The following is a 12,397-nucleotide window of genomic DNA, read 5'->3' on the forward strand; positions in this document are numbered from 1 at the left end:
GTGTCGTTCCCGCCTCTGTGTAGCACGGATGAGACGCGGCTGGTAGCCGTTACTTTGCTGACCGAGAGGGAGTAGCCTTTGGCTACTTGTCTGTTTCCTGGCTCCTTGATAGCACCGACAGTTGCAGTTATTTGAACAGAACCGTGACCGAACATTTACAGAACCCGCTTTCGTCTCGAAAAGCATTTCTCTGCCTAAAGAGCTGAGTAATAAATATTCAGTGCAAGACCTGACCGGCGTTGAGCACTGAGATGAGTGTGCAGAAGTAAAAGAATGCAAGTAATTTCTGTGTTGTGGCTCAAGCACGTAAACAGTGAGATGGAATTCCTGAACTGAAGGTAGGTGGGAAGAGCTGCGCAAGGGAAGAGTCTCCCTGTTTTAAGGCACACAAGCTGGGCTTGCAGAGCCAGCCTTGTTCAAACCGTATCACGGCAGGAACGTCACAGACGGGAGGAAAGTCGGTCTGTGATAAGGTAGAGCTCAGTGTAACCGCGGATGGGGTTTCCTGAAGTGCAGAAGAAAGAAGTGGGAGTGAAATAAGCTGGAATAAGTTGTTGCTGTGGGGGCTGAGACAACCCCAGCCCAGCCGTGCATTCAGGACTAAGGTATCTTCCCGTCGCTGAAGCTGCCGTCTCCGTTCAGGAGCCGCAGCGAGTTGTGTGTGCTCTTGTGGAGCTACGCGTGCAGCTTCAAGAGGAGCAGAAGGGCAGGAGCTGCCAACCAAGGGGTCCCTGCCACAGCACCAGGGTTGGGGACCCCCAATTTGTTTGCAAATGGTGCTGGACAATGGAGCTCCAGAGCCACGGGGATATGGGATGGATGGCTCAGCTGATACTAACGCAATCTCCGGGAATTGATCCCTGTCCCGCACTGCACGTACACACAACAATTCCATTACTATCGACGGTTTCTCCCCAAAGCCCCGCTCTTCGCCAGCAGTCAATAGTTTACATTACCGTTACCCAGGGACATGTTTTTCTGGTACAACGTAATTAGTGCGCGCACAAATAAACCTCACCCGGTGCTTTCCCCGAGCTGGAGGCCGCGGCCGGCGGCTCAGCAGAGGCCGGGCTGGGCCAGCAGCACATCGGGAGCCCCAGTGCCACCGCGGGCCAGCCCTGAACCCGCCCGGCCAGGGCGGGCGCTGCCGCTGCCACCGGCAGAGAGCAGCACCGGGCAGCTCTTGGGCCGAAAAGCCCCGAAATGGGCTGCCGGGAGCGGCACCCCCCGCCCTGCGCGCCCGGCTCCATCCCGCGTCCCTCCGTCCGTCCGTCCGTCCCGGCTCCCAGCGGGCAGGGCCGGGCACAGCCGGCGTGGGACAAACCCGCAAAACCCTTTAAAAACGGACACAAACCCTTTAAAAACAGGCAGAAACCCTTTAAAAACAGGCAGAAACCCTTTAAAAACAGGCAGATACCCTTTAAAAACAGGCAGATACCCTTGCGTCCGGTTGCGCGCGGGCTGGGAGCCCTTCGGGTTTCGGCCAGGATCCTGCCTCCAGCTGCAGGTGACATCCAGCACCCGGCACTAAAGTCACTCAGACCAGCCACGCTGGTGGCCGCACTGGGATGTCGCCTGCCGTTCCCGCTGCCCCCCAGTACCTGGGGCCACCCGATCCGGCTCGGAGCGGGACAGCCGTGCGTGTACCCTGCCCCGGCTCAGCCCCAGCCAACAGCCCCGCGGGGTTCAAGCTCCAGCTCCCCCAGCAGCACATAAAAGCCACATGTACAAGGCGCGTTGGGAGCCCCCTCTCCGTTTAAAGAGCTGGCGGCAGCCCTGTAACAACAGAGCAGCACATGGAGAGCCTGCTCCTCGCACGCAACCCTACAGCAACAAGCCGACGTCTGTGTCAGGGAAGGCAAAGTCGGGTTGAGAAATTGTTTTTATTTCCAGGGGCAATTAAGAGCCACAGGAGGGAGCGTTACCCAGAAATGCCCTCTCCGCAGAGCCCGTCTGCAGGCACCCATCACGGCTGAGGAATTTCAAATTCCCAGAATCCGCCATTCATTAGCGCAGCGTAATGAAGTGTTTTCAGCACCGACCAGACTTCAAAGGTCCCCGTTCTCTCCGCGCCTGCAGCAGCAGCTGAGCTTCAAAGCTCAGACCCCGGCCTTGCGTCCAGACCCGCTCCAGCCGTCAGAGGCAACACAAACCCGCTCGGACGCGCTGGCCCCACGCAGGCAGGCCAGGCAGGGGGGCATACTGCCTGCAACCCGATCTTCCCCCGAATCCTGCCTCTTCCATGGCCCCCAAGGGCAGCACGTCGACGTGGGGATCCCCGAGGCTCCCGCGCACACGTGGGCATCACCACCTGGTCGCAGCTCCTGCAGCTGGAGCCATGTCCTGCCCCAGATCCCCCAAGCGAGTCCCTGTTCGTAATAGAATAATAAGAAAAAGCGAGCCAGAGCAGCATTGCCCCTTTGATCCCTCAGCTTTTATACTGAGCGTGGTGCAGATGGGACGGAATGCCCTGTTGGGCAGTTTTGGGTCACCTGTCCTGGCTGCTCCTCCCTGCAGGTAGGGCCCCCCTACGCTTCTCCGCTTCCGACCCTCTAACGGGGCAAGCAGCGCAGTTAGCTGGCCTTGGTTGTTATAGCAATAAGTGTAAGCAAGAGCCTCTGTGCACACCGTTCCTTGGTACAATCAGGTCTTATCACTCTGACAGCGAACATTTCTCAACAATATGCTGTTGAGTTCAGGCTTTGGTCAGTTAGAAGGGGCCCAGCTAAAAAGTAAAATTACAAATCAGAAAATTGGTTCTGTTTTACCTCAAACCAGGACACCCCCCGCCAAGCATCACCAGCACACAGACACACATCCTCCACTCCTAACAGCTGGCCAAGCCCCTCACCGCTGTGCCTGCAGCCCCTGTGCAGCCAGTGAGCCTGGGGGGCACCTGCCGCACCGCAGCAACCGGCTCATCTTCCCTCCCCACACCTTGACGCTGCACCCCACAGGGACTGGCTTCCAGCAGCACCATCAGCTGAGCAGGATCAGGCCGTCAGCTCCTCGGGGTAAACAACCCAACAGGGACAGGCTTGGCAAAGCTGGTTTTGAACCAGTCCAAACGCTCTGCTGCAAACCTCGGGAGCTCTGAGCCCCCCTGGTCATGGGTGGCAGGGAGGAACATTTACCGCTCTGTGTGCCCGGGCACTGCCAGCCCCCCCGCCCCGATAAGGCTGTTTGGGAGGGACAGGGGCATGGAGGAGGAAGAGGAGGAGGGGTTTTTTCTGTCCTTGCTTCTGGAGCTGTAGAATCAACACCACCCTGTTTTCTAACCTGCCTTTGGGGAGGAGAGCCCCTGGAGCAGGGTTATCCGGGGTGTCTGAACACCTGACTCTGGGTTCGAGGAACAGCACCCTCCCGCAGCCCCCCGGAGGGGCGAGGGCCCCACACCGAGCTTCTCTCCAGCCAGGAATGGGAGTTAACGGCAGCAGCCCACCAGCAGCCGCCCCAGAGAAACCCAAGCGGAGCTACCTGGGCAGAGGCAGAAGCACCTGCGGGGAGAAAACCCCTCTCAGCCCATTTCACAGCCTCAGTTATGCCAAAAATAAACCATCCCCTAGAGAGCAGCAGCAATAACAAGAGCAGAGCACTTACCGGCCGTGCTGTGGGGGCTGCAAGGGGGCAGCTGTGGGGCAGGAACCCTCCTCCTGCTCCGGCTTTAAAGGGACCCACTCGCCCCCGCCCAGCACAGGGCTCCCTGGGGCTGGGGGTGGCCCTGCCTCCCCAGGGGCTTCTGGCAGAGCCCCCATCGTCCCCAGACCACTCTGTAGCCCCATCCCCACTGCGGGGCTCTCTGCGCCGCATGGCGCGATGGCGGGGCTGGCCGGGGGACAAGCACCGCGTTATTCTGGCAGCCTGGAAAGTTTTCAGGGTGTTTGGAGAATTTGGAGTTGAATTTCAAATTGTCAGGGGCTTTTCTGGGCTCGGTGCAAGAAGCAGGCTGAAAATGACTGAGATAATACCCTTAATTTCCTGCAAATGGGTAATGTTCCCTTGAAAGACTGCCACTCTGATAGTTCTTAAATACGTCTGAGGAGAACATCTTATACCACATAATACAGGATAATGAGGGAAGTCATCTCCTCCCGCCTGGTGTTCCAGGTCTGCGTCTGCTCCAACTTCTGAACCCGGCTGATCTCTCCCTGGTGGTCTTCAGCTGCCCCCTGGGCAGGTTTGGGGTGAAAAGATCAGATAATAGCTCCTCTGGCCGCTGTTTTGCCAGCCTGGAGAGGAGCAGCAGGTTCGTCCAAGGGGTCCGGCAGCCCCCGAGCATCCCTCGTGGCTCGGGAGATGCCTTTGGGCCAGGGTCGGGCATCCCCCGAGCCCCGCAGCCGTCTGGAACTCACCCACCGCCGCCATCCTTACGCGAGCGGCTTAAGCACAACGTATTTCCTCCGAGTAACCCACGATCCAGGCGAGACGCTCAGCTCTGCGGCCTCGCAGCTTCGCCCGGGTGTCAGGAGCTGCGAGTTACCCGGACGAGGCACAAGGAGCATGGGGAGTCCTGTTCTCTGCTGGTTTTATGGTCATTAGCAGTAATTAACATGGGGGGTAGTGGCTGGTGCCCAGGGCCGTGGTGGGAACCCAGTCGTGGGGCTCGGCTCAGCCCCCATCAAGCTCGCCACAAGCTCGCAGCAAGCTGTGCCCGTCGCCCACCCGCTCCCCCTGCGCACCGGCCCTGTGCCGGCTCCCAGCGGCTCCCTTGGGATGCTCCCATCCGCAGCCCGGGCTCAGGCGAAGGAGAGGAGGAGGCTGGCGGGGTGTCCTGGGCGGGACGAAGGCAGAGCCGGCCCGCGCAGGGAGCGGCACATTCTTCTGCTGAGGGGTTTCGCAGATGGGGAGCGCAGAGGGGCTGGCGGGGAGCCTGCGGCATCGCCTGGGCGCCGCGCTTCGGCCGCCCGGCCGCGGGCAAGCTCAGGGCGAGCTAAAGGCAGGCTGATGTGCTCCCCGCGGCCCCGTGCTCCTGGCTGCGCTCTGCCGTGACCGCGCCACGCTGGCGTGCGCGCGAGGGGCCGCTTGGTGTCTGTTTTCCTCCTGTGTTTTTCATTTAGAAAGATCTGGAAGCTGGGGCTTGCTCTTCCCCGGTTTTCCCGCGGTGACCCCCAGCCCCGGCAGAGGCACCGGCTTTGGTGTTTAGCCTGAAAACGAGCACAAATCGTGAGCAAACCCGCCCTCCTGCCGGGGGGAGCAGGGCACGGGAGCCAGGCGGGGGTGGATGAACCCAGAGCAGCCTCGGGCCACTTACACATCCCTGGATAAATCCATTTTCAGACCAAAAATGCACACACACACCCACACACCCCCCCCAGCCCTCGCAGTTCGTTGGCTCGACCCCCACCCCGTCAGGCTGGGCAGAGCAAGCCCTTCCTGGGTGGGTTTGTGCCACAAAACCGGTCCCCGAGCCCCTCGGCAGGCGGCTGCGGGTGCTGCAGGGCTGGTGGCACGAGTGCGAGTCTCGGCCGTGCCTGCCGGGAGCCCCGATGCCTTCCTGGGCCCCCCCTCACCCCCCAGGCACAAAAAAGGGGGGAGTCAGCGGTTTTGCTCCATGCCCCCCCCACCCCGCCGCGAGAGCGGAGGAAACGGACCCAGCAGAGCCCCATAAATTACTGGATTCTGTTCTGCAACATCGGGCAAATTAAACGTTGCAGAGATCCAAGGCCGTGTGTGCTTTGGCGTGGGGAGAGCTTTTCCAGCCACGCCGGTGCCAAACACCTTTCAGCCCTCCCCTCGGCTCCCGCTCCTCCGCCGCTTTATCCTTCCCCCCGCTCATCCCCCCGCTATCGCTGCTCCCGCCTCGGACGGGGCTTTACGGCACCCGCGGCTGCCGCCATCCCGCCAGCGGACGCCGTGCCGGTGTGGCGGCGGCGGCTTGCCCAGGAGACGGGGGATTTCTGCTGGATGCTGGTTGGAAACGTCTCCCGTGTCACAGCCAGCCCCGGTCCTTGCGTCAGCCGCTTCCCCAGAAAGCTGCTGGGGAAAGATGCACGGGTCAGCACTTTTATGGTAGATTAATATTCAGAGGGAAAAGCACTGATTTAGTGAGGCCCAAGCACAACAAAGGCTGAGATTTATAGCCTCCTGTATTCGGGCGTTGCATTCCTAGCAGGCTCGCTGTCTGTTATGAATTTGTAACAAAGGAGACGAAGGCTTACACCCGCGGCAAGTAACGGAGGACAAGGGCCCGACAGCAAGACCTTGTGCGGAGCGGGACGGGGCGCAGGTGGCAATGTCCCCAAATTGCCTGCCAGGGATGGACCCATCCTCTCCCTGCCCGTCTTCCCACCCCCGTGTGTCCCAGCTGCACGAGATGGAGCCCTGGCCATGGCACGGGGACACTGGGGGGATGCTGGGGGAATGCTGGGATGATGCTGGGGGATGCTGGGGGAATACTGGGATGATGCTGGAGGGATGCTGGGGAATGCTGGGGGAATACTGGGAGGATGCTGGAGGGACGCCAGGGGATGCTGGGGAGATGCTGGGGGGATACTGGAGGGATGCCGGGGGATGCTGGGGGTATGCCGAGGGATGCTGGGGGGATGCCAGGGGGATGCCCGTCCCCTGCCCGTGCTGCAGGGCTCCCCCCCCATAGCTGGAGCTGAGCCGCGGTGCCGCCACCGTCCTGGCCCAGGCTGCGCTCAGGATTTGGGATCATCCCATCCCGGAGTGGTGCCGTGAGGCCAGTCGTGGAGCGAAGCAGCACCCAGGGGTGCGGAGGGTGCCGGATCCTTTCTGAGCCCGCCGTACACTGGCGGCACTTGGAGAGGAGCGGGAGCTGCCTGCCGCCGCCCCGGTTCGTAACCGACATTTCGTTTGGATGAGACGGAGCCGCTGCGCGGTGTGAGAGGGGCTGGTGCGGGGGCTGCCAGGGCGGTGATGTGCGGCAGGGGGGCCTCGCCGAGAGCCCTGCCAACATCCCGCCTCGGGAGCCGCCGGGGCCGGGACACGTGCCAGGGCACCGACGGCCACCGCAGGGACGGCCACCGCAGAGCTCGGCATGGGCACAGTCCCCCGTGGGCAAGTGGCCCCCCCCGCCCCCCCCGCCAGGATCCCCCCCACGGCCCCAGGGACGGGGCTGGCAGAGGGGGGGCGAAGGGACCTCCTCTCCCGGGCATCCCCAGGGTTTTGGGGATCACCGCCCCGAGCCCTGGGCAGATGTCGGCTGCGGCCATGGCCCCCTCCCCAGTGCTGCGGCCATGGCCCTGCTCCCGCTGAGCTCCCTGCGGTGTCCACTTGGCAGCCCCCCGCCCCTCTGGGAGGGGGGCAGGATTATTTCCTTGCAAAAAAAGCAATTTACGGCTGGAAAGCTGCCCCAGCTTCGCCTCTGCCAACCCCCTCCTGTTCCGCTCGCCATCGGCCGTGGGACCGTGCGGTGCCGGGGGCTGCCGGCACCCCTCTGCCCACCATTCTGGGGGGGCTGCTCGTCCTATCCCCCGCCGCATGGTGCAGAGCGGGTTCTGCCGGGCCGCTGCAGCTCTGAGGGTTTTGGGGGGAGCCCCGTGCCCCCTCGCAGGTTGCCTCCGCCGCAGCTGCGCACATCTGGCTCCATCTTCGCTCAGCTGTGGGTGGCCGGGGGGGGGCTGGAGCCGGACCCCTGGGTCCTGCTGACCCCACAGCTGGGTGGGACACGTGGGGCAGAGGGGTGTCATGGCCCTGGGTGGGGGGATGCTCCCAGGGTGCCCGCTGAGCCCTGCTCCGGGATCCGGGCCGTGGGATCCCCCGTCAAGGTGGAATCACAAAGCAGGTTTCCTGCCATGGCTGGCAGCCGGACAAAGCCCAGCTCAGCCCCGAGCGGAGCAGCCAGGTCCTGGGCCGCGGCCAAGAGATTGTCTCGGTCCTGCACAGCCGGAGGGCTTTAAAAGGAGAGAAAGAGGAAGGCGAGGAGTGGAAGAGACAAAGGATGCTGTGAGAGCCAAACACGCCGTTGTGGGCCGAGCGCTCGGCGGCCACCAGTGCCCAAAGCCCCCGGCCACCTGCTCGGGGGACTCCTGGCAGGCAGCGACTCCATATCCCCTGTTGTTTTGGGGGTCTTTTCCTGAGGGACCCCGTCCCACCCACCTCCTAACTTCAATTGCTGGGGAGGGTCCAGTGCCGGGCAGCGCTGGGGGGGTCCGTGGGCCCCCCCTGGGCAGGGACTCAGTGGCGCTGGGTGGTGGGGATGGCGTTGGTCCCGCCGGTCCCCGCGCAGCCCCGAGCCCTGCCAGGGTGTCCCGCACAGGGGCTGCAGGACAAGCTCCTGCCGCCGTGCCCTGGGCTTGCTGCCACCCTCAGGGCTGATGGCTCGGGGTCCTGCTCCACGCGGGGGCCACCTGGGCGCTGGCTCTGCCAGTGACGGGGGCTGACACCGGCGCTGGGGGGGTCTCCATCTCCTGCAGCTGCCCACGTGAAGAGGATGCCGTACCGGGAAGAGCAGACGAGGATCCACATCTCCCTGCTGTGGGGCCAGCGTCCGGGCAGCACCGTCCCTGCGGACCCCCGGGGCTTCGGCTTGACGAAGGGCAGCGCAGCGTCCCCAGGGCTCTGCGGGAGGGACCCCCCGTGCCCCGGGGGGATGCAGAGGGCACCCGGCTGTGCCTGCCCACCCCTTCCCCAGCCCCGCGCTAGCCGCGCTGCTGGAGCTGCTCTGCTTATTATCATATTTAATTGCCCTCCCGGTAACCCCAGGAAATGAGCAGAAGATTGTGATAGCAGCAGTTTCTGATGATGTAAACACGAGCTCCAGCTCTCCCCGCCGCCTTGCCAAGTCGGTCCCGGGGAGAGCGGTGATTTATGGAGACCCCCAGCCCCGCTCCCCCCGCTGCCGGCTGCCTGGGCTGCGAGTTTAATCTCAGCCTGTGAATTCAACATAAATCACTTGATTAAAAGCTCTACTTAATTTGGGGGGGGGGAAGAGGGGGGCAGAGCGCAGCTGATCGATTTAATTTACACAGGGAAACAGCAACAAGCAGATGCTTTTAAAAGGGCCAGCGAGGCCGATGATGCTGCGGCCGTTTCATCTTAACCATTTCAGTGCTCGGCAAAGGGGCTGCAGCCTCTCATACCCCTCCCCGGTGAGCCCCCCCCCGGCCCCCTCACACCCGAGAAGCCTGGGGGGGCCGTGGGGCACCAGATCCCCCGCGATGCCCCAATGGAGGGTCCTCAGCCGCAGCTTTAACCTCCCCGGGGGGATGAAACGCCGTTCCCGGGGCCAGCGGTTCCAGCAGGCAGCAGGTCAAGTTTGAAGGTGGAGGCTGGGGCTGGCACCGGCTGCGTCCTGGGAAAAAGACGGGAAAAATGGGAATTGAACCAGGGCGGTGGTTCCGGTGGTTCTGGCTGGGCAGCCCTCCCCTCCTGAGGGAACCGCCACAGCCCCGCTGGGGGCTCACGGGACCCGGGGCTGCATCACCCCGAGCCCGCGGGGACGGTGGCACCTTCTGCAGGGTCCAGGGTCCCTCAGCAGGCAGGTGGGTCATCCCCAGGAGACACTTTCTGTCACATCCCGGTCACGCAGGTGTCCTTTTGGTAGCAAAAAGGCAGCGAATGGCATTTGGTTGTTGAACGGGAGAATGTTTTTGCAGGGAATGTTGGAGCCATGAAAAACAAGAGTTCCCACAAAAGCAGCCGCCATCCTCTGAACGTCGCTTCCCCAAACCGGTCGTTCGATGAGCTTTAGTGCCCAGACCCCCTACAGCCCCTTCCCCACCGCCCCCCCAGGGACGGGGCCAGGGCTGGCAAAGTCTCGGTTAAAGTCTTTAATAATTACAAGAATTCCAGATTCATTACAGAAGAGTTTACAACAAATAATATTTCTCCATACAAAGGCAAAATAAACTTTTCAAGTAACAGCGCCCTGGCTCTGGAGTCTCACCGCCAGCGACAGGGGAGGGAGGGGGCACAGGCGGCCCCTTCCCCAGCCGGGGAAATGCCCTGTCTGTGGAGCGGAGCTCGGGCAGCCGGGCACCGCCGCCGGGACGGAGACGGATGGGCAGCGCGGAGCCCGGCTGAGGATGCTCCCCCGGGCGCCGGTAAGGCACTGGCGGGCATCGCCTGGGGAGCGGGGGCTGCGCGGGGCACGTGTCCTCCGGGCCAGCAGCGGGCACCCACGTGGCACCGCTCCGGTGTCCCAGCGTGGGACCGGCGCGACCCCCCGCTCCCTCCCACAGCGAGCGGGGCAGGGGCTGCAGCCCCCTCCCCAGGGCACCGGCCCGGCATCACCTAAAGCACCAATATGGTGCCGCGGGCGATGCCCGGCCCCAGGGGGACACGGCGGGGGGGAACCAGGGCAAGGCCAGGCACGTAATGACAACGTATTCCCAAAAGGCATCGACACATTATTATTATTATTGTTTAATACAACCCCATATAAAACTGAAGCAGCAGCAGCAATTCTTATCGAGGGACCTAAACTGAAATAGGTTTAGAACATAATTTAAAAAAATAAAAACAGCAAAAGTAGCAAAATATATGAACTTTTTTTTTTTTTTATAGCAACTGATATCTACCAGCCACTAGTACCTTACTACCAAACTGGTATATCTCTGGTAACAACCCTTTTAAAAAGACATGTAAATATATATTCATATTTATACATATTTTTAGTTATGTACACAGGACGTTTGTTTCGAGCACTGGTGTACGTGGCCGCCCCCGCCCTCAGTGCCGAGCAATGCCAAGGCCGCGTCCCCCGCTTCCGAGGGACCAGGGGTTGGTCAGCAGAGCCCGGGGGCGCTGGCGCTGCGGGACCAGCCCCGGAGCATCTCGGGCAGCGACGCCGTGTCGGCAGGACTCCGGTGCTGCCAGCGAGGCTTCCAGCGTGCCCACAGAAACCCGTCACCGGGCTCGGCCGAGCGAGTTCTCCGAGTCACAGGTAAGCCTGGACACGACACGCCGCCCCGGGATGGGTGGCTGGCTCCCTGGCCAGGCGCTGCCCACAGGAGAGGATTTCGGCTTCACCAAGCGGAAATATTCAAGCACAGACTTCTTGGAAAAGAGGGTGTTTTTTTTTTAAAAAAAAAGGAAACCAAGAAAAAAACCCCACCAGAACAAAACCTTTGGGCTGCAGAGAGCTCACAACTAAGGCGGCAGGAGAAGCTGGCAGGAGAGGTGGGTGGTTTTGGTTACGTGAGATGCTATGGTTGTGTCTCTGAACCCTTTCTGCAATAGCTCAGCACGAGCGGGCTGCGCGGGCGGCGTCCGCGGGCACGACACGGCGCGGCACACAGGGCACGGCACACAGGGCACGGCACACAGGGCACGGCACGGCAGTCCCTGCTGGCAGCACCACCCTCAGTGTCGCTTCAGTCCACCGTTGGTGTGCTGAGGGGGGAACTTGGGAAGGCACGGCTCGTCTGGAAGAGGGTCGTGAGAAAATACAGAGTCCTCCCCCGAGGAGCAGGTGGAGCTGCGGGTGTCCGGGAAACCGGGAGAATACTGATCCAGCGGCATGGAGAGGTCCAGGTACTCCTGGGAGGGACGAACCCCGAGGACGGGCTCAGGAGGGGAGCGGGCACCCCCCGGGGAGTGCCCACCGCCGGCAGGGGGGTGCAGGGGGGGGACAACTCGCGGGTGCCGCCTCTCCTACCTGGTTGGAGGTCATGGCCACGATCCTATCCAGGTCTTCCACCAGCTGCTTGAAAGTGGGTCTCTGGGAGGGGACGGCGTGCCAGCAATCCCGCATCATCATGTACCTGGGAGGGGAGGTGGGGGCTGAGCCCAGGCGGGCGGCTGGGGACCCCCCACCCATGGGAGCGGAGCAGCACCCAGAGACAGCCACCGGGACCCGTGGCCAGCAAAGACGCTATTCCAGGGATTTAGGGCTAATATGCCTTGGGTGGAAGGACGGGAACTCCCTGCCCACCCTCCCAGCCACTGGGAGGGATGCGGAGCTGTTTCGGGAGGAGGGTGTCCGGGGAGCTCAGCTAGTCCGGGGTCACCCCGGGATTCACTCCCGCTGAGAAATAACGAAGGGAGATGGCGATTATCCCAAACAAATGGAGCTGATGTTTTTGCAGGGCTGGGAACTGCTGGGAAAGGGACTCTGCACATCTGCCCGCGTCCCCCCGCGTCCCCCAGCCCCTGCGATGGCACCCGGAGGCTCCCGACCCTGCGGGGAGAGGCGGCGGTGCCGGTCCCCGGCCCGGTGGGGGGGCTTGGGGTGCCGACATCTCCCTCCCTCCCGGTCCCAGGGCCGCACTCACAGCTCGTTGGTGCAGTTGCTGGGCTTGTCCATCCTGTGACCTTCCTTCAGCAGCTTGAAGAGCTCCTCCACCGGCACGCCAGGGTAGGGCGAGCCGCCCAGCGTGAAGATCTCCCACAGCAGCACACCGAAGGACCACCTGCCCGGGGCAAGCACAGGGCAAACGCTGGGGCACGCGGCTCCCACGGAGCCGGCACCCCCATTTCATTTCAGAAGTTC

The 12,397-nt window shown here is 62.5% G+C and overlaps 1 protein-coding gene across 5 annotated transcripts in view; it reads right to left on the reverse strand.

The window, feature by feature from the left end:
- Positions 1–9,719: 9,719 nt before the first annotated feature.
- FGFR1 (fibroblast growth factor receptor 1) overlaps positions 9,720–12,397 on the reverse strand; it is a 29,705-nt gene continuing 27,027 nt past the window's right edge. For all 5 annotated transcript variants that reach the window (XM_074563907.1, XM_074563906.1, XM_074563905.1 and 2 more), the window contains 3 exons: positions 12,180–12,317; positions 11,564–11,669; positions 9,720–11,445 (listed from right to left, as the gene is read on the reverse strand). In XM_074563907.1, coding sequence (XP_074420008.1) covers positions 11,269–11,445; positions 11,564–11,669; positions 12,180–12,317 — 421 coding nt within the window. In that variant the 3' untranslated portion in view covers positions 9,720–11,268. The remainder of the gene's footprint in view (positions 11,446–11,563; positions 11,670–12,179; positions 12,318–12,397) is intronic.

Source organism: Larus michahellis, chromosome 20, assembly GCF_964199755.1.
Source record: "Larus michahellis chromosome 20, bLarMic1.1, whole genome shotgun sequence".
NCBI lineage: Eukaryota > Metazoa > Chordata > Aves > Charadriiformes > Laridae > Larus > Larus michahellis.